At 42.4% G+C, this 22842-nt stretch overlaps 1 protein-coding gene across 1 annotated transcript in view; it reads right to left on the bottom strand.

Annotated features, from left to right (window-relative positions):
* The window catches only part of TMEM135 (transmembrane protein 135), a 433297-nt gene that overhangs the window by 370472 nt on the left and 39983 nt on the right, over window positions 1–22842 (bottom strand). The window contains exon 2 of the mRNA XM_073662037.1: window positions 266–393. Coding sequence (XP_073518138.1) covers window positions 266–393 — 128 coding nt within the window. The remainder of the gene's footprint in view (window positions 1–265; window positions 394–22842) is intronic.

Raw genomic sequence — 22842 nt, 5'->3', positions numbered from 1 at the left:
GGACCGCAGCAAGTCAATGTCTCTTGCGGAGTCTCTAGTCTCTGAAACAGAAATTTGACCACTAGAAAGTATTGAATGCAGTAAATACACATGGTTCAGTGAACACATGCGGATTTACCTGCGTTCAATAGAATGCAACGTTTTGGACGCAGCAAAAATATGCTGCGTCCAGATCGTGGGAACTAAATCTTAGCTCACCAGCAGATAAATATGGATGGCTGTGTCCGAGAACGAGCAATAAGAAGCATTGGGAAGAAATACTGACCTTAGTATACAGAAAAAGGCAATATACAGGCTTCCATTTGCAGTTAAGAAGGAAGTCGACCTCAGGAGCTCGGGCAGCAGTCTGTACAGGTAGTAATCTAATTTTCTTTTTCGGAGGATGGCAGCTACCTTCACACAGAAAAAAAAAGTAAAGAAAATCAATATTAAGCAACTTTTTAGAATAAAAGTTAAGAAATCACATTAAATTAATGTTTTTTTAAAGTAGAAAATTAAGTGACAATTTAATGGCTGGTGCTGGACCCACAGAAGAAGATTTCCTCCTCCATTTGTTATTTTAGGTAATTCAGAGTGTTTGGGGTCCACTTTCCTGAAAGTAGAAAACCCCTTTAAGGATCTATCAGGATGTCCTATTGGGGAAGTTACCAACAGCACGATTGATTACGTGTATAGACCAATCATTTGAAAGGTTGCGCTGTAATACTACATTTGCCCTCTAGTGGCCACTGTAGAAGAAATGTGTGGTCCCCATAGCCTTTACCTGGTGATCGCCAGTGATTTCAGCAGCTGGACTGATGAAAAGAATATATTACAACAGAGGTCTCTTGTGTAAAGATATAGGCTTTTATTGTGATTTTTGGCACGGATTCCACGCCAAAATCCATATTAAAAAATGTTTAAAATCTGCTTGCACCAAGATTCCCATTGATTAAAATAAAAAAAAGGGCCTATAGTGCACATGTTGAATTTTTTCTGCATATTTTTAATGCTGGTTAAAAAAAATGGCATGTCATATTTTTGGTGCATGTTCAGCATGTAAACTGCGGAAAAACACACGTTTTTTGGCAAGGTTTTTGTAGCGGTAACACATCCAGAATGGGGCCCTATTGATACACCCCATAAGATAATTAAAAAAGCATTAAAAATCACATAAAAAAACACATCAAAAACAGTATCAAAACAGCGCCAAAAACTGCATCTTTTTATAAGCGGTCTTTAGATGAGGATTTTTCAGTAAAATCCCCATAAAAAACTCCATAAAAGGCTTTTCGGAATTAGAAATCAAATGCCTTTTTTAAAGTAAAAAAAAGTAAAAAGTTATCATTACTTACCCCCTGCCAGTTATTATTGATATGACTGCAGCAGTATTGCCACTAGTGTAACATATGACCACTGCAGCCAATCACTGGTCTCAGTACTCTAGTGCTGTCTACCTAGGCATGATCGCTGAGCCAAGAAATTGGCTATGGTGGTCGCGTGATGCGGCGGCAATGGAGCAACCGGGATAAGTATTGACTGTTTTTTGGGGCATTACATTTTGAAATCCGTTTAGACAACACAATGAAGCCAAGACATTTCTCGGCAGTCAATCAATGACTTTAGTTAAAGAGGAACTGTTACTTGCTCAAAAACTAGAGCTACATATATTGTAAAAATCCTTGAGCTCCCCCGGTTCGGATTCTTTTTTCTGTTTTGCGCCACGTTGCTTCATTGCAGAGATATTCACTTTTCTTTCTTCTGGAGCGCAGTATGTGAAATCTCTGCATGTAGTCAAGCTGGGCGTTTCTTCAGAGTCTTCTCTGGGGCCGTGCGCTTTCACCCATCCCTCCAAGATGCCGGTAATCACAGCTCGACAGCTGATCTATCAGTCTCAGATACTACCAAGCAGTGATTGGCAGCATGTGGGAGGAAGGGGTGAAAGCACAAGCCCCCAGAGAAGACTCTGAAGAAAAGCCCAGTTGAATTACATGCAGAGATTTCACATGCTGCTCTCCAGATGCAACAAAAGTGAATATCTCTGCAACGGAGCAACTCAGCGCAAAATGGAAAGAAGAGTCAGAATCAGGGGAACTCAGAGTTTTTTAAAAGGTATTTAACTCCATTTTTTGAGCATGTGATAGGTCCTTTGTAAATAGTTATCCCACTTGCACAGATGGATATTGTTGGATAGAGCTTATAAATCCAAATACTCTAGCAGTTTACTGCTTATTAAAATTTGCAGCTGTTTTTGAGATAAACATTTTTTTTTGTTTACAGCTCGTTGCCTTGGAGACCGACCACAGCTGATGTCTAGCTTGTAAGAACTGCACTGAAGTTAGACAGGATTAGGCAGTAAAAGCGCGCACCAGCGATCCTGGCCAACTTCAAAACAAGTGCTTACAAGCTCAATAGAAACAAGCTTGAAAGCACTGGAAAATGTGGTCTTCTCGAGCAGCAGTGGTCGGTCTCCAAGGCAATGAGCTGTAAACAAAATAAAAGTGTTAATATCTCAAGAACGGCTACAAATTTTAATAAGCAGTAAATTGCAAAATTGCTTGTATTTACTTACAAGAACTATACGATAATAGCCATTTATTAAATGGGAAAACGTTTTAACCCCTTCGCAACCTTGGGATTTTCCGTTTTTGCATTTTCGTTTTTTGCTCCCCTTGTTCACAGAGCCATAGGTTTTTTATTTTTTGGTTAATATGGCCATGTAAGGGCTTATTTTTTGCGGGACGACTTGTACTTTTAAACGCCATTACTAGTTTTAACATATCATGTACTGGAAAACGGGAAAAAAATTCCAAGTGTGGTAAAATTGCAAAAAAAATGCAATTCCACAGTTGTTTTTTTTTTTCCACGTTCACTGAATGCTAAAACTGACCTGCCATTATTATTCTCCAGGTTATTACGAGTTCGTAGACACCAAACATGTATAGGTTCTTTTTTATTTAAGTGGTGAAAAAAAAATCCAAAGTTTGCTAAAAAAAATGACGCCATTTTCTGAGACTCGTAGCGTCTCCATTTTTCGGGATCTGGGGCCGGGTGAGGGCTTATTTTTTGCGTACCGGGCTGACGTTTTTATTGATACCATTTTGGGATATATCCAATGTTTTGATCGCCCGTTATTGCATTTTATTGCAATGTTGCGGCAACCAAAAAAAAGTAATTCTGGCATTTGGAATTTTTTCTCGTTACGCCGTTTACCGATCGGATTAATTCTTTTTTTATATTGAAATATCGGGCAATTCTGAACGCGGCGATACCAAATATGTGTATGTGGGGTTTATTTTTTATTATTTTATTTTGAATGGGGCAAAAGGGGGGTGATTTAAACTTTTATATTTTTTTAATTTTTTTAATATTTTTAAAAACATTTTTTTAAAACTTTTTGCTTGCTTCAATAGTCTCCATAGGAGACTAGAAGCAGCAACTGTCTGACCGCCTCTGCTACATAGAGTTGATCAGCAGATCACCTCTATGTAGCAGAAATGCTCCTGTGCCATGAGCGCCGACCACTAGGTAGCGCTCATAGTAATCTTTACATGACAACCACTGGAGTCTGCTGCAGACCCAGGTTTGTCATGCCCACCCATCAGTGACCCGCGATCACGTGACGGGGTCACCGATGGGCGGGGTAAGTGATGCGCTTCCAGCAATCAGAGATTGACAGCGGCATTTAACATGTTAACAGCCGCGGGTGGATCGAGATTCCACCCGCGGCTGTTGCAGGCACATGTCAGCTGTAATAATCAGCTGACATGTGCCCAGTTCAGTGCGGGTCGGAGCCCTCACTGAACCGGGGGTGATGGCCTGGGGCGTACTAATACGCCCCAGGCCAGTAAGGGGTTAAAGACTATTCCTACACTAGGATAAGACATTGATTTAAGTTTCCCTAGAAGAAGGTTGGGGAGGACATCTGTGACCCACACCGTTTCTAAAAATGATAGGGCTGCAGTGCTATATCTAAAATTCAGCCCTTTCACTCTTAAACTAAATGGGGGCTCCAGAGATCTGACTCCACATGAACATATCCTAGCAAAATGCCATACTTTCACAAAATGAGAATAACCCTTTAAAGAGTAACTATCATTTATTTTCCATAAATCAATAGTAAATGTGAAAATAAGAAACTTTATAATATATCTTATCAGAGAAATCTGCTTCTTTCTCCTCCTGGTGTGATCTTTCATTCACAAAATTCTCAAATCAAGGGTAAAATCTGTCTTAAGTGAATGCAGGTTTTCCCATTACTGAGATAGGAGATGGTAGTTGGTGCTCATAAAGTTCTATGGAGAACTGTAACTGTTGTTTTAGGAGAACTTGCAGTAGAATGTCTGTGTTCCTCTAGCTCCTCCCTAGAATGTCTGTGTGTTCCTCTAGCTCCTCCCTAGAATGTCTGTGTGTACCTCTAGCTCCTCCCTAGTATGTTTGTGTGTTCCTCTAGCTCCTCCCTAGAATGTCTGTGTGTTCCTCTAGCTCCTTCCTAGAATGTCTGTGTGTTCCTCTAGCTCCTCCCTAGAATGTCTGTGTGTTCCTCTAGCTCCTCCCTAGAATGTCTGTGTGTTCCTCTAGCTCCTCCCTAGAATGTCTGTGTGTTCCTCTAGCTCCTTCCTAGAATGTCTGTGTTCCTCTAGCTCCTCCCTAGAATGTCTGTGTGTTCCTCTAGCTCCTCCCTAGAATGTCTGTGTGTTCCTCTAGCTCCTCCTTAGAATGTCTGTGTGTTCCTCTAGCTCCTCCCTAGAATGTCTGTGTGTTCCTCTAGCTCCTCCCTAGAATGTCTCTGTGTTCCTCTAGCTCCTCCCTAGAATGTCTGTGTGTTCCTCTAGCTCCTCCCTAGAATGTCTGTGTGTTCCTCTAGCTCCTCCCTAGAATGTCTGTGTGTTCCTCTAGCTCCTCCCTAGAATGTCTGTGTTCCTCTAGCTCCTCTCTAGAATGTCTGTGTGTTCCTCTAGCTTGTCCCTAGAATGTCTGTGTGTTCCTCTAGCTCCTTCCTAGAATGTCTGTGTGTTCCTCTAGCTCCTCCCTAGAATGTGTGTGTGTTCCTCTAGCTCCACCCTAGAATGTCTGTGTGTTCGTCTAGCTCCTCCCTAGAATGTCTGTGTGTTCCTCTAGCTCCTCCCTAGAATGCCTGTGTGTTCCTCTAGCTCCTCCCTAGAATGTCTGTGTGTTCCTCTAGCTCCACCCTAGAATGTCTGTGTGTTCCTCTAGCTCCTCCCTAGAATGTCTGTGTGTTCCTCTAGCTCCTTCCTAGAATGCCTGTGTTCCTCTAGCTCCTCCCTACAATGTCTGTGTGTTCCTCTAGCTCCTTCCTAGAATGTCTGTGTGTTCCTCTAGCTCCACCCTAGAATGCCTGTGTGTACCTCTAGCTCCTCCCTAGAATGTCTGTGTTCCTCTAGCTCCTCCCTACAATGTCTGTGTGTTCCTCTAGCTCCTTCCTAGAATGTCTGTGTGTTCCTCTAGCTCCACCCTAGAATGCCTGTGTGTACCTCTAGCTCCTCCCTAGAATGTCTGTGTGTTCCTCTAGCTCCTCCCTAGAATGTCTGTGTGTTCCTCTAGCTCCTCCCTAGAATGTCTGTGTGTTCCTCTAGCTCCTTCCTAGAATGCCTGTGTTCCTCTAGCTCCTCCCTAGAATGTCTGTGTGTTCCTCTAGCTCCTTCCTAGAATGTCTGTGTGTTCCTGTAGCTCCACCCTAGAATGTCTGTGTGTTCCTCTAGCTCCTCCCTAGAATGTCTGTGTGTTCCTCTGGCTCCTCCCTAGGATGTCTGTGTGTTATTCTAGCTCCTCCCTAGAATGTCTGTGTGTTCCTCTAGCTCCTCCCTAGAATGTCTCTGTGTTCCTCTAGCTCCTCCCTAGAATGTCTGTGTGTTCCTCTAGCTCCTCCCTAGAATGTCTGTGTGTACCCCTAGCTCCTCCCTAGAATGTCTGTGTGTTCCTCTAGCTCCTCCCTAGAATGTCTGTGTATTCCTCTAGCTCCTCCCTAGAATGTCTGTGTGTTCCTCTAGTTCCTCCCTAAAATGTCTGTGTGTTTCTCTAGCTCCTCCTCCCTCCATAGAATTTTAAAAGCACCAACTGTCATCTGGTTTCTCAGTAATGTAACATTCGGACTTGACTGAATACAGACTTTACCAGTGAATGGAGAGTGAAAGATCAGTTCAGGAGGAGAAAGAAGCTGATTTCTCTGATAAAATATATTACAAAGTTGCTTATTTTCATGTGTACTATTGATTTATGGAATAAACATTAAAAACGGAGGTTACTCTTGTAATCGCTGTTCTCTAGGTTGTGCTTGTGGTTGAAGTGAAGCCCTCCATACCTACAATGAAAAGAGGCTTGTCCCATAAAATATCCCAGATACTGAAGAATGTGGCTAATGCTCATCAACACCACTCAGAGGAGAGCAAATGTCAACGTATGCCAGATGTCCAATCCCACAAAGACACTTCCAAGGATATAAATACAGACAGTGTACAACACACGCGAGGATTGCAAAAATCAGTCTGGAAGATACAGGGAAGAGCCGAAATATAAAGACCCGCGAGTGACAGCTTCATGTATTTCTATGCAGCTGTCATACTCAGGATGAGACAACCGTCGGACAGTCCGTGCACGGTGTTACGATCTTGCACCGATTTATATGGCCGTCTCATGGTGCCCTTAAAGAGAGGGACCCCCAAAAAATTTAATATAAGCCAAAGAAAAGTTGGTGAGAGATCAAGAAAATTACACAGCAAATATAGCGCGCAATCTGCCTTTACTAGTTTGATAGAGATCTGGTCATCAGACAATGACCTATTTTACTTAACGTATTTATGTTAAATGCATTTTATTTTTAATTGATCATTTTTTTTCCCAATTTCCCATATACGTTGTAACGCTATTGCCGGTGTCCCAGCATGGTTCCCCTCCCCCCTCCATGCAGGGAAGCCGACATACTCACTGCCCCAGCCACGTGGCGTAGTCCCTGGGGTGCTCCCTGCTTCCATGTGTTGTGCGCGCCACACTTCCCGGTAGCGCACACGTTCCCCTGATCTTAAAGGGGAAGCGCGTGCACATAGAAAAATGCCCACAGCCAACGGCTGGGAGGCATTTGGAATAAAAGGCACCTTCCCCAATAGGGAGGTGCTAAAGCAATGAGTTTCATTAGCGTGTTAGTGGTGCCACCAGGGCTGTGGAGTTGGGAAACCAAACCACTGACTCCGACTCAATTTCCATGACTTCCGACTCCACAGCACGGCCTCACTACTCAGCATGTACATAAAGTGCAGCACAGATTCATCTCAGCTAAAAGCCGAGACCCTTAGATCACGAATAGAACAGACATTTATAGGACATTTCATAACTTTCCCCAATTCTTATGAAAACATTTACAGCACAACCTGCGTTGTACTACTGTAACCAATTTATTATATATTTTAGGAATCGGAGTTGGTCCATGTTATACCGACTCCACCAAAATGGACAATGGCTCTGACTCCACAGCCCTGGGTGCAACTTGTGAGTTGTTGGGTCCTGGTGTGGCCAGTGTGCTGAAGTCCCGGGTCCTTGTGCTGACAGTCCTGGCCTCATAATCCTTGGTCCTGCTGTGGCCAGTCCAAAACCCGTAGTCCTTGGTCCTTGCGTGGCCAGTCCTGAACCCATAATCCCTGGTCCTAGTGCGGCCAGTGCCTGAACCTCGTCCCCTGGTCCGAGTGAGGCCAGTACCTGAATCAGTATCTGAGACCCGAGTGTCTGAACGTGTGCCTATCTCAAGCCTGACCACCATTAGGAGCTGCGGTGAACACCAGGCAGCCGCTTAGCTACGCCCCTCGCTACGCCCCTCCTAGGTAAGCCCGGCCCTGTGGCACAGTGGGTCCATGAACCATGTGCGCCACCTGCGTGCGTAACATAAGTTTCTACATTTAAAAACAAAAACAGAAACTTTGCAACTTTCACACTGACCACCAGCCTTATACTAAACTCACACTTCATGTTCTGTGCAGATGACTTTTCATCAGTCTCATCCTTATAACAAACAGGATTACAATGACTGATAACATCTCTATATACAGTAGATAACACAGGATCCATCATTCACAATAGGTGATGTCACAGCTCACCTCCTCCCCCTCCTATACAATGACTGATAACATCTCTATATACAGTAGATAACACAGGATCCATCATTCACAATAGGTGATGTCACAGCTCACCTTCTCCTCCTCCTGTACAATGACTGATAACATCTCTATATACAGTCGATAACACAGGATCCATCATTCACAATAGGTGATGTCACAGCTCACCTTCTCCTCCTCCTGTACAATGACTGATAACATCTCTATATACAGTCGATAACACAGGATCCATCATTCACAATAGGTAATGTCACAAGCTCACCTTCTCCTCCTCCTGTACAATGACTGATAACATCTCTATATACAGTCGATAACACAGGATCCATCATTCACAATAGGTAATGTCACAGCTCACCTTCTCCTCCTCCTGTACAATGACTGATAACATCTCTATATACAGTCGATAACACAGGATCCATCATTCACAATAGGTAATGTCACAGCTCACCTTCTCCTCCTCCTGTACAATGACTGATAACATCTCTATATACAGTCGATAACACAGGATCCATCATTCACAATAGGTAATGTCACAGCTCACCTTCTCCTCCTCCTGTACAATGACTGATAACATCTCTATATACAGTCAATAACACAGGATCCATCATTCACAATAGGTAATGTCACAGCTCACCTTCTCCTCCTCCTGTACAATGACTGATAACATCTCTATATACAGTAGATAACACAGGATCCATCATTCACAATAGGTGATGTCACAGCTCACCTTCTCCTCCTCCTGTACAATGACTGATAACATCTCTATATACAGTAGATAACACAGGATCCATCATTCACAATAGGTGATGTCACAGCTCACCTTCTCCTCCTCCTGTACAATGACTGATAACATCTCTATATACAGTCGATAACACAGGATCCATCATTCACAATAGGTGATGTCACAGCTCACCTTCTCCTCCTCCTGTACAATGACTGATAACATCTCTATATACAGTCGATAACACAGGATCCATCATTCACAATAGGTAATGTCACAAGCTCACCTTCTCCTCCTCCTGTACAATGACTGATAACATCTCTATATACAGTCGATAACACAGGATCCATCATTCACAATAGGTAATGTCACAGCTCACCTTCTCCTCCTCCTGTACAATGACTGATAACATCTCTATATACAGTCGATAACACAGGATCCATCATTCACAATAGGTAATGTCACAGCTCACCTTCTCCTCCTCCTGTACAATGACTGATAACATCTCTATATACAGTCGATAACACAGGATCCATCATTCACAATAGGTAATGTCACAGCTCACCTTCTCCTCCTCCTGTACAATGACTGATAACATCTCTATATACAGTCGATAACACAGGATCCATCATTCACAATAGGTAATGTCACAGCTCACCTTCTCCTCCTCCTGTACAATGACTGATAACATCTCTATATACAGTAGATAACACAGGATCCATCATTCACAATAGGTGATGTCACAGCTCACCTTCTCCTCCTCCTGTACAATGACTGATAACATCTCTATATACAGTAGATAACACAGGATCCACCATTCACAATAGGTGATGTCACAGCTCACCTCCTCCTCCTGTACAATGACTGATAACACCTCTATATACAGTAGATAACACAGGATCCATCATTCACAATAGGTGATGTCACAGCTCACCTTCTCCTCCTCCTATACAATGACTGATAACATCTCTATATACAGTAGATAACACAGGATCCATCATTCACAATAGGTGATGTCACAGCTCACCTTCTCCTCCTCCTGTACAATGACTGATAACATCTCTATATACAGTCGATAACACAGGATCCATCATTCACAATAGGTGATGTCACAGCTCACCTTCTCCTCCTCCTGTACAATGACTGATAACATCTCTATATACAGTCGATAACACAGGATCCATCATTCACAATAGGTAATGTCACAAGCTCACCTTCTCCTCCTCCTGTACAATGACTGATAACATCTCTATATACAGTCGATAACACAGGATCCATCATTCACAATAGGTAATGTCACAGCTCACCTTCTCCTCCTCCTGTACAATGACTGATAACATCTCTATATACAGTCGATAACACAGGATCCATCATTCACAATAGGTAATGTCACAGCTCACCTTCTCCTCCTCCTGTACAATGACTGATAACATCTCTATATACAGTCGATAACACAGGATCCATCATTCACAATAGGTGATGTCACAGCTCACCTCCTCCTCCTGTACAATGACTGATAACACCTCTATATACAGTAGATAACACAGGATCCACCATTCACAATAGGTGATGTCACAGCTCACCTTCTCCTCCTCCTGTACAATGACTGATAACATCTCTATATACAGTAGATAACACAGGATCCACCATTCACAATAGGTGATGTCACAGCTCACCTTCTCCTCCTCCTGTACAATGACTGATAACATCTCTATATACAGTAGATAACACAGGATCCATCATTCACAATAGGTGATGTTACAGCTCACCTTCTCTTCCTCCTGTACAATGACTGATAACATCTCTATATACAGTAGATAACACAGGATCCATCATTCACAATAGGTGATGTCACAGCTCACCTTCTCCTCCTCCTGTACAATGACTGATAACATCTCTATATACAGTAGATAACACAGGATCCACCATTCACAATAGGTGATGTCACAGCTCACCTCCTCCTCCTGTACAGTGACTGATAACACCTCTATATACAGTAGATAACACAGGATCCATCATTCACAATAGGTGATGTCACAGCTCACCTTCTCCTCCTCCTGTACAGTGACTGATAACACCTCTATATACAGCAGATAACACAGGATCCACCATTCACATTAGGTGATGTCACAGCTCACCTCCTCCTCCTGTACAATGACTGATAACACCTCTATATACAGTAGATCACACAGGATCCACCATCCACAATAGGTGATGTCACAGCTCACCTCCTCCTCCTCCCTTCACAATGTCTATTGCAACAAATGTCAATGAGAAGAACAGGAAGCAAGAGTCTAATATTAGGCCTAGTGGCCACTATATGAATTGCAATTGTTTTGTAATATACGGATATGAAAAATAAAACAAAAAATCGTTGTATTTAAAAAAAAAATACAAGCAAAATAAAATCCTAAATCAAACAATAATTCCTTTTCTGATTGCACATTCCATGTAGCTGCATTAACGTGGTCATATACCTTAGATAAGTCAGCCGGGGGCTTTTCTCTCCCCACTCCCCATATACAGTATCATTCACCACTTGGTTGAGTAGATATGTGTTTTCAGTGGGGAGAGTGGAGTATCTGCATCTTGTTTTTTTACAAGGATTTTGATTTAGATCTGCTCTAAAATCTATATAAAAACCACAACAAATCCTCAGAATATCTTCCTATTGATTTCAATTGGGACTACACACTGATATTCATACTGAGCGCTTGCTTTCCAACAAGTTTTTGAAAACCTCATTGAGGAGAAAAGCATATTCCTAGAGGAATCTGCTTGAAACTGTCCATTAAAAAGACTATAAAAAAACACGTGGGTAAAAACCTCTTCAAAACCACCTAAAAAAAACTCTTCAAAAGCTTCACCAGATGGCTATGTGCACACTGAGTCTCTTTGCTGAGTTTTTGGAGCAGAAACTGGGTGTGTGCACACAACATCTTCCAAACTCAGGCAAACTTGATGAGTTTTTCGAACAGAAAACTTTTCAGGAAATTCTGGAGATTTTTCCCAGAAGTGTCTTTTGTATCGGGGTGGTTTTTTTGGGCGCTTCCTGAGTGTTTTTGAGAATGTTCTTTTTTAAGCCGGAGTTTTTTTTGTAGGACTTTCACATGTTTTTTGTGTTGTCTTTTTTCACTCTCTATTGTTTTTCCGCTCCATTGAATAAATGTCACACACTGTGTAGGAAAGACTAAGTGCAATGCAAAGGGAAGAGGGGAAGGGAGCCCAGACTCTAGGGAAAGGGGGGAGTGGAGACCTCCTAGGCTGATCTTAATCACCAAGTCTCCCCTAACGTCCCTATATTGGTTCTTCACCAATCGCTGCACAGGAACCTACCCCTGTATTTTCCTAGCGCTTGGCCCTGGATAGGGAAGAGGGGGGGCGAGCACTGGTCGATACCCACTAACAACTAAAGACCACAAAGGAGACAAACATGGGGAAAAGTAGCTTAGCTTAAGCCGACTTCAGAGAGATAACTCCAAACGTCCTCCTAGCACCAGAGAAGTAGAAAGCAGTCTGAAATAGCTCCAAGCATTCACAAGGAAACATGTGAATATCACCGGCACCTTCCTGCTGCAAAGTGAAACTATTTAAACACCCAGGACAGGGTGTCAATTAGAGCAGAAAGGAGGTAGCCGCTGGGTCCTAGAGTGAAACAGCTAAGAAGGTGTCTGTAATGCCAAACAAAGATCTTCTGCAACCAACCGCCGCAGGCCTACTGTCTGTCACATCTGACACACCTGTGACAATAATGAAGAACAGCTAGAGTTTTTTTGAGCAAAAAAAGCTCCAAAAAATGTCCGGTCATTGTTCTCGGCAACGCAAGTCCTGTTTACACAGGACGAAGTGCTGCCGAGAACAATGATGTTTTCTGTAGCACAAAAGATCATTACACTCTACAAAAGAGCATTTTTGCTCTTCCATCAACAGCCTGTTTAGACTGCAGGATAATCTTGTAGTAAATGGAGTCACCTACAGCCATTGTTACATCTATGGACATCTTTGATGCCAATGGCTAAAAATATTTGGTGACTATCATCTAAGAGTCCATTTATACGGACCAATCAGCGGCACGGTATGACCACCGGTCGACAACCTTTGGTTATTAAAATGCCAGTGCAACGGTCGTTAGAATGCCAGTGCAATGGTCGTTAGAATGCCAGTGCAGCGGTCGTTAGAATGCCAGTGCAGCGGTCGTTAGAATGCCAGTGCAGCGGTCGTTAGAATGCCAGTGCAGCGGTCGTTAGAATGCCAGTGCAGCAGTCGTTAGAATGCCAGTGCAGCGGTCGTTAGAATGCCAGTGCAGCGGTCGTTAGAATGCCAGTGCAGCGGTCGTTAGAATGCCACTGCAACAGTCGTTAGAATGCCACTGCAACAGTCGTTAGAATGCCACTGCAACGGTCGTTAGAATGCGTTAGATCGCTCACTGCGCATAGGCTGCCATAGTTCTCGGCAGCATGAGTCCTGATTACACAAGATAAAGTGCTGCCGAGAACGATTATTTTTTTTTAAGCCGCATAAAAGGTCATTTTACCCGAAGAACCACCATTTTTGCTCATTCATCGTCTGATTGACAGCCTGGCAAGATAATCGTGAAATTAGTGTTTCTAACTACGCCCGTTCACGATTATTGTGAAGTGTAAATGCCCCTTGTCTATCATAACAAACAAGGGTCTACCAAACTTGCTAAATTCTGTATTTTCCTAGAGATAAGGGGCACCATTTTTATTTTGTCCTTAATTATTCAAATTCTGTGAATGATTCTTTCGATTTGTCGGCAACTTTTTGAATTCCCAGTTTTACAATCCAACTTGGGTGGATATATCTCCATGTAATTTACTTATCAGGTATAGTTTATTGACTCATCCTGTGACCTTTGTATTCTACTTCTAAAGGGTTTGGTTCCACTTATCAGAAACTTTCACGCAGCAGGAAAAGCTGCAAATAACAACTGAACTGAGAATCCATTATTGACCTCAACTGGAGAGAAGGAACATGAAGGTCAATCACAGACCAAATGCTATAATCCTGCTACGGATGGCTGCGAAGACCCTGTTACAAGGGCCGATAATCATGTGTCTGTAGGAAAGCTCGTCCCCGATCACTAGATCATTGTTGTACATCTGCACGTTCAATCGGAATGTGCTGCCGAAAATCTGCAGACTGTATGTGGCCTGATCGTTCATTCCCAAATAGCTTGCATCGGCCCGGGTAAAATGGGTTTTAACGAGCGCTGATTGACCTTTATATAGTTGATTATCACCCATTATAGGGAGAAATCTGCCCATGTAAATTTGCTTTAAAGTGAATCTTTCAGCAGAATTTCATACCAAAATTATTAAATGCGCATAAAGCGCTTTGAAAAACAACACCTTAACATGGCCAGTCTGCTCCTTCATTACTGAGAAGTCAGTGTTTTAATTGATGAGGCTAAAGGGCTATTTGTAGATCTGAAGCCTCTGTCACTCCAGCTCTATTCCCTGCCTCCTGCTTGACTGATTGCTACTTTGCCTGAAGTCACACAGCATAGAGGCTGTTAAGTCAAGCAGGAGGAGGCGGCACAGGTCGGGAAATAGAGCTGGAGTGACCAAGGCTTCAGATCTACCATAGCTCTTCAGCCTCATTAGCATATCAATTCAAAGGCTGGTTTTTCAGTAACAGGGGAATTGTCTGGCCATGTAATGGCGTTGCTGGACTTGTCTTTGAAAAAGCTATATTTGCATATAAATAGTTTTGGGGGGTTAAAATCCCTCTGATAGATTGCTTCGTGTAAAAGTTACGCGATAGGCTTGCAATAAGCAAATCAGTCACATGTGAACGTAGCCTAAATAGTGTAGATCTGATCGAGCGGCTCGCCCTGCGAAATGGCCGGTTAAAGACTACAGGCAATACTGATACACCATGTCATGTCTCATGCAGGTTCTCATGAGAGAACCCTTATATATATATATATATATATATATATATATATATATATATATATATATATATATATATATTAGCTAAAGGTATTTGACTAAATTGATGGCCACCTTGGCCAATCATCGGTCGAATAATCCTACATCGGACGGCAATTTTTTGCAATAATCCAACTAAAAACACACTAGTTAATATCCCACACACCTGATACTTGTGCCAAATGTCTGTTAGCGCCTTTTCTACTTCTTTTCGAGGGGCTGATAATTGGGGGACGACTATCAGGCTGTCTAAATAGGCCAGAAATCATCTGTGCACATTTGCTTGTTCGTTCAGTTTGATGACTTTTAAGCTTGTTTAAATATCATCTTTATCGACAGCACATTGCTCCATGTACACAAAACGTGCTGTCAAGAAAAACCGAAGTGCACAAAACGATCTTATTAGCAATCATTCCGTGTACGTGAATGAGCAGTTGGCCGGTATAACCTGGCCGTTTGCCGGTTAGCTTGTACACTGTGTGCAGAATTATTAGGCAAGTTGTATTTTAGAGGATTATTTTTATTATTGATCAACAACTATGTTCTCAATCAACCCAAAAGACTCATAAATATCCAAGCTTAATATTTTTGGAAGTTGGAGTGTTTTTTTTTTTAGATTTGGCTATCTTAGGAGGATATCTGTTTGTGCAGGTAACTATTACTGTGCAGAATTATTAGGCAACTTAATAAAAAACAAATATAATCCCATCTCACTTGTTTATTTTCACCAGGTAAACCAATATCAGTGCACAAAATTTAGAAATAAACATTTCTGACATGCAAAAACAAAAACCAAAATAATTAGTGATCAGTATAGCCACCTTTCTTTATGATGACACTCAACAGCCTTCCATCCATAGATTCTGTCAGTTGCTTGATCTGTTTTCGATCAACATTGCGTGCAGCAGCCACCACAGCCTCCCAGACACTGTTCTGAGAGGTGTACTGTTTTCCCTCCCTGTAGATCTCATATTTTATGATGGACCATAGGTTCTCTATGGGGCTCAGATCAGGTGAACAAGGGGCCCATGTCATTATTTTTTCTTCTTTTAGACCTTTACTGGTCAGCCACGCTGTGGAGTAGTTGGATGCATGTGATGGCGCATTGTCCTGCATGAAAATCATGTTTATCTTGAACGATACTGACTTCTTCCTGTACCACTGCTTGAAGAAGTTGTCTTCCAGAAACTGGCAGTAGGTCTGGGAGTTGAGCTTCACTCCATCCTCAACGCGAAAAGGTCCCACAAGTTCATCTTTGATGAAACCAGCTCATACCAGTACCCCACCTCCACCTTGCTGGCGTCTGAGTCAGAGTGGAGCTCTCTGCCCTTAACAGATCCAGCCTCTGGCCCATCCATCTGGCCCATCAAGAGTCACTCTCATTTCATCAGTCCATAAAACCTTTGAAAAATCAGTCTTAAGATATTTCTTGAACCATTCTTGACGTTTTATCTTATGTTTCTTGTTCAAAGGTGGTCGTTTTCCAGCCTTCCTTACCTTGGCCATGTCCCTGAGTATCGCACACCTTGTGCTTTTTGATACTCCAGTAACATTGCAGCTCTGAAATATGGCAAAACGGGTGGCGAATGGCATCTTGGCAGCTTCACGCTTGATTTTCCTCAATTCATGGGCAGTTATTTTGCGCCTTTTTTGGCCAACATGCTTCTTGCGACCTTGTTGGCTATTTTCCATGAAACGCTTGATTGTTCGGTGATCACGCTTCAAAAGTTTGGAAATTTCAAGACTGCTGCATCCCTCTGCAAGACATCTCACAATTTTGGACTTTTCAGAGCCCGTCAAAACTCTCTTCTGACCCATTTTGCCAAAGGAAAGGAAGTTGCCTAATAATTAAGCACACCTTATATAGGGTGGTGATGTCATTAGACAACATCCCTCCTCATTACAGAGAAGCACATCACCAGATTTACTTAATTGGTAGTTGGCTCTCAAGCCTATGCAGCTTGGAGGAGGACAACATGTATAAAAAGTATCATGTGATCAAAATACTAATTTGCCTAATAATTCTGAACACAGTGTATATTGCCGATCCGCAGTCGTTTCACAGGCCAGGGTCGAAACGTGAAAACCTAGTAATAAACACAAGATTGTCAGTCGTCTATAATAAGAATTATCTTTTTATTTATATTGCGCCAACATATTCCTCAGGGCTTTACAATTCAGACACATTATTGGGCCGATCCCCATTGGGGCTCATAATCTAAATTCCCTACCAGTATGTCTTTGGAGTGTGGGAGGAAACCGGAGAACCCGGAGGAAACCCACGCAAACACGGGGAGAACATACAAACTCCTTGCAGATGTTGTACTTGGTGGGATTTGAACCCAGGACCCCAGCGATGCAAAGAAAAAATGCTAACCACTGAGCCACCAGACCTAAGTGACAAAAATCTAAAAAAAAAAAATCTAAGGCCAAGTGGTTGCGCCATGAGGACAACTCTACTACATATTCTGTTTTAGGGAATATGAGAGGCACGAAGGATAGGTTCCTTGTATAAGACCTCCTTCAATGAGTCAAAATAGAGTCAATGTAAAGACCTGCTGCAAAGAGCCGCCTCAATGTGATGGACTCAACATTTATTACATTACTTACTGTTGGCCAGACATTCCTTTTTTCTCCTAAACCCAAGATAAACACATTGCTTGTACCTGGGTTCTCAATGGCGAGACAGGAATAAGCTGCTGATGGACTTTTCAGCTTTTCTCCAAGGGAATGTTGAAATCCAACATGTCCAATCCTTCTTATCCTGTCATCTGCCATCAAGGAGAGTTGGGATATTTCAATAGCCATTAGATGGTAGGCAAGTCCGGGCAGAATTTGCAGGTTTGGCCAACATTCATCTAATGCGCGTGGCCAACGTCAGAGGAGACATGTGAAGACAGTAGTTAGAAAAGCAGAATTCAAGGAGTTCAACTCCCAAAGTCAACCACCATAACATTGTAAGTGATGTTAAGGTGGTTGACACACATCAAAATCGCAGCATTATCACAAGACATTAATATTGGTCTCCATAAATGATTGCAGATGGAAATGTCAACTTGGGAAACATTTCACACTCGGCCTCCTACACTGCACTGGTTGTATACCAACATTTCTTCTAGTGATAACATAACTTTAACCTCTCAAACTTTAAGTACAGTACATACTTCACATCACATGGTATTCCTAAATCTTGGACCACCTTTAGACAACTTCTTTTCACATTTATATTATATTGGAGTCTGCCATAGACAAGATAAACATAAGGTGGCTTTCAGGTTCTGACTGACAACACCACATGGACAGGAAAACTTGGTGCCCCCTATTCAACTTTTACAAGATACACCATGGTCTGCCCATTAAAAAGGGGTCAACACCAAACTAGAATGTCTACCCGCTCTTCAACACTGTGGTTGTGTGGTTTGCCCATCCTAGCTTTATCATACCGTACAACTCCCTCCAAGGAAAAGGGGAAAACTTCAAGAGCTCATCAAAGAGTTGGCAAAAGTGTGACTGCCAAAGTCTCTCAAAATTTTCAAGAAAGCAGTACTCCGCCAATGTTTCCATTGCTGAGACACAAGGTACTTTCTTAGGACAGAAATAGGGAATGGACGAGGCATAGCTAACCAGAAAAGGGGTGTAGTTATGAAAATAAGAACTTGGCAATTTCCCCTTGAAAGAAGCTGGCAAGCATAGGTTAGAGTTGTGGTCATCCAAGCCCAGACCTGATCTTTAAAGTTCTTAAAGTGTTTGTCCAACCTTCAAAAAAAAAGGAGAAAAAATAAGACTTCCATAAAAAATATTCCTCTAAAAAGGAGTCCACAGGATATCATGCAAATGAGCATATCATCTTGCAGCCAAGAGATAGTATTGGATAAAGCAGCCACGTGATGTTAAGTCAAGTCAAAGTTACTGAGGTCTACTGTATACAGAAGAGATGAGCGAATTGATTTGCAGGACCCTGATCCAGCGGTTACGTCAGATGTCCATGACTGGCAGACAGGAGCCCTGCTATCGGACTCCTACCTGTTGGAATCCCCACCACCTTTGCCGATTTGGAAGCCAGGAGCGACATCATCATTGCAGGGTGACGCTCACCTGATGTCTTGCCAGGTCAGCTAATCGAAACAGGAGACAGAGATGATGTCATGTAGGAGGTGGCCAGCAGGGTTCCTGTCCGACAACCATGGACAACTGACAAGTTTGCTGGACCTGGGTCCTGCAAATATATTCTCTCATCTCTTTTGTATAACCCTTTGAGATTTTTTTTTTATTTTCCATTTTTGGGCAAAGTCAAATTCTAAACTAATCCCTTTAATCCCTACACAAAGGCCATAGTATAGAAATCTTTTTTTATTCCTAATTTTGTGTTATATTACAATCAAAACTGAGAAATATATAAAGTGCAGTCTCAGGAGATCAGTCACGTCACCTTTCCTCTTCACTGTCATTTGTGCGGCGGTAAGATAACCAGCTGCAGCAGGAGCCTCCCCCCTCAGCAGCAAAAACAAAAGATCATTTGGTAGAGGCTTCAGTTGGCCACCATCTGAAGATGGAGCTGATCGGAAGAAATTAACCCCCGTGTTCTCTGCAAGATGTCTATAAGACTCACAGTTGCAGGTTCAAGCAGAACCTTGTGTTTAATTTGGAGCACTATTCTATAACAATGTAGGGCCCTCTTACATAACGAAGGGATCCACTAATTGATTAAAGCCGTAAGGGAGCTATAAATGGAAGAAAACTCAATATGCAAAGTGGCTCTGCTTCCATTTATCAGATAAATTTCATAGAAAAATCCATCATTTTGGTTACTCTCTCGCCCTCCTCCAAGGTTCTTCTAGGTCTCATGAAGAATGATAGAATGGGGGATGATCCCCTCAAAATCAACAGGAGCCGTCACCTCCCCATCTTCTAATCACAATTCTAAGAAAAAGGGGACTTGGCCACAATACATGATCTTCATTGACCGGAATTGGAAGTATGTAAAAAGAAATGTGAATGGCCACTCGGCACAGGGTTACCATAACTCAACAGCTCATGCCTGGCGAATGCCACACTTTCTTCAGTTTCTACAAGTTCATACCTCGTTAATTTTTGGGATATTCAATATATTTTGTTAGTTGTCGAGTTAGTGACATTCCTAATGGCAACTGCTAGACAGAAAAATCACGAAGCAGGGCAGCAAACCACCTGTTTTTCTCATCGATACAGCAACTCTGACAAGTCAACCGTCACAGCTAAGGATTTTCTCAACCCTACAAACTACTGTATTTGTACTATGTGTGTTAAAGGGATTGTTCAGGACTATGAAACTGATTACCTTTCCTTAGGATAGCTCTGACCCAGCAACCCAGGCGATCAGCTATTTGCAGGTCCATATTGTACGAAGCCAAAACACCACAACTTTTTACACTGTGTAGTAGCCATTCTTGGCTCAGCTTCCGTACTCGAGAACGACCACTACAGAATGTACAGAGCTCTAGTGATCTTTGTATGCTGTGGGATCTACCCACTCATGATCACGTTGGACCTCCATCGATCTGATTTTGATGGCCTATCCTAAAGATGTCGGCACCAGGACTGCTGGGGTTGGCGTCACGTAAGCACTGCAGCCAATCAGCGACAGCTAATGGGCTACAGCTCTAAAACTTCTTCTGCTTGTCCAAGGGAAGTAAGAGCACAGCAACCCTATGGCAGTCACTGATTGGCTGCAAGGCTCATTGGACATAACAATGTCACCCCGGTACACACATCGCTGGAACGGTCCCGATTTGGGAGGGGAGTAGAGGGTATTTTCATTTTGCAACAGGAACAACTTAACTTAAAAAGTGGTTATCTAGGTATTGGACAACCCCTTTAACATTTACGCCCCGGGAATACCAGACTAACTAAATAGGTCATGCTTCCCTATGATCATCCCTTCATAACGTAGACTATTCGAAAGCATATTTGAGATGACCACGTGAGAAAAAAAAAAAAATCCATATGGTCACATGACCTTCAACGTCACAGGACAGAGGGGGGAGGCTCCTGCTGCAGCCAGATGTCTAATGGCCACATCCAGAATAGTAAGGAGAAGAAGGGGGGCTCGTGGCTGAGCTCCTGATACAAGAAAATATGAGACTAAATAGGATTAAAAAAAAGATTAAAGTGGTGGTCAGAAATACAAATTAATTTTCATCCAAATCTCTTTCTATTTAATGCAATAATCTAATCTATTTTCTAAAAATTTCCTATTCTTCCCTAACTACACTATGTAACTTTTTTTTTTGCAGCTTCCTTTTAGATGAGGCTGTGTTTGAAAATCCCAGTGCATGCTGAGATACTCAAACGAAGCATCATCAAGGGGCAGAGGCTGCAGTCACTCCCTTAAACGAAGTGTTATCAGTGACCTTCGTTTCAAGAGCTGGGCAAGTTACTGCGCAATGTACACAATGACAGTGCGCTCTCTCGCTGGCTCAGATCAGTAGTAATGAGTCGGCAATAGAGTACACTTATTAGTACGCGTTGTAAGACGAATATCTGTCTTTCAGAGACCAGCACCAACCCCACAAGTGACGTCACTTGCGGGGTCGGTGCCGGTCTCTGCATGCTGGATAGTCTTACAACATACCCTGACAGTGCACTCTGTTGCTGGTTTGTTACTACGGATCTGAGCTGACGAGAGAGCGCACTGTCATTGTGCACATCGCGCAGGGAGTAGCCCAGCTCCTGAAACGAAGGTCACTGGTGGAGTTAGGTTTCACGGAGGGGGCAGTGGCTGCGGCAGTGACCCCTGATGATGCTTCATTTGTGTATCCCAGCATGCACAGGGTTTCTCAAATGAAGCGTCATCAAAAAGGAAGTTGTAGAAAAAAAAAAGTAGTTAAGATAGCAAAGGATAGGTTTCAATTAAACTATATCAGAAAATAGAATAGATTATTGTATCGAATAGATAGGGATTTAGGATGAAAATTTGAATTTTGGACCACACCTTTAAATAATTTTTTATATATAAAATATTTTTTTAGTTTTTCTGTGTTTAGTGTTTTTTAACATGGTAGAAAAACTTCATCCTCCACCCGTGTAATTTCGGAACGAGGAAGAGTGACATAACATAGACGTGTTATGTTTTTATTCCATCTCTTTAATAGGAAAGTGCCTCGAGCTCTCCTGCCTATCCGGGGACTAACAAGGGCACATAACAGGCCGATTACTCAAGTAATAGTCACAACAGCAAAGGCACATAAATTAATTTTTGTGATTGCGGTGACCTTCGCATACACTCCATAGGAAAGTTCCATTCACTCCCAAGTGAATCCAAGGAATGGAGCTTGCTAAATCCAATATAAACTAAAAAAAATAAAGTTTTCCACAGCAGCGACTGTAACGGCTCAGGAGGAATGTGAGAAAAAGTAGACAAGTTGTTTTCATAGTAACTAATACCCCGGCAGTTCCATGATGGAGAGACTTTAGATACCAGCAAATTAGTTTCTAAAGAATTTGGCTACGAGGGTTATTGTTATAGGAAGTGCGCGCCCATGTAAATGATGGCGGTAACATATTAATGACATAACTATTGGCATTGCCGATAAATGGAAAAGTGCAAACACCAATTATCAAATTAATTTAAAAAAATTAAAAAGACAAAAATCAAAATCTTGTTAGAAACATACGATAAGATCCCGCAAACACCCCGCTGTTAGCCGCCCACTGGGTCCTGATTGACAACCTGTCCGGTGTGTGGTCAGTGCTGGGTGTGCCAATCCAGAGGTAGGTCACGGCAGAGGGGACATGATACAGCAGTGAGGAGTCTGTGCCTCGTCACCACTGCAGTATCTCCCAGTTGACGACTATTACGACCGATGCGGAGCAATTTTTTTATTTTATTTCCTTCCTAGAAAAAAAGCAGCAATTTCAACAAAGGGGTGCCCACGAAGGTATGACATCCTGGCGATGGTTGATTACCATAAAAAAGAAATGAAATATTGCAATATTCATATTGGTCACTAGTGCAGTCACAAATTTCTATAGCTCACTCATCCGGCTTAACCGTATAGACTGGGACAGAGTCAGCAGAGCCATT

This window comes from Phyllobates terribilis, unplaced genomic scaffold (genome assembly GCF_046119375.1).
Source record: "Phyllobates terribilis strain yellow unplaced genomic scaffold, ASM4611937v1 Scaffold_2__4_contigs__length_985480577, whole genome shotgun sequence".
Taxonomy (NCBI): domain Eukaryota; kingdom Metazoa; phylum Chordata; class Amphibia; order Anura; family Dendrobatidae; genus Phyllobates; species Phyllobates terribilis.
This window is presented reverse-complemented; position numbering and strand designations above follow the sequence as displayed.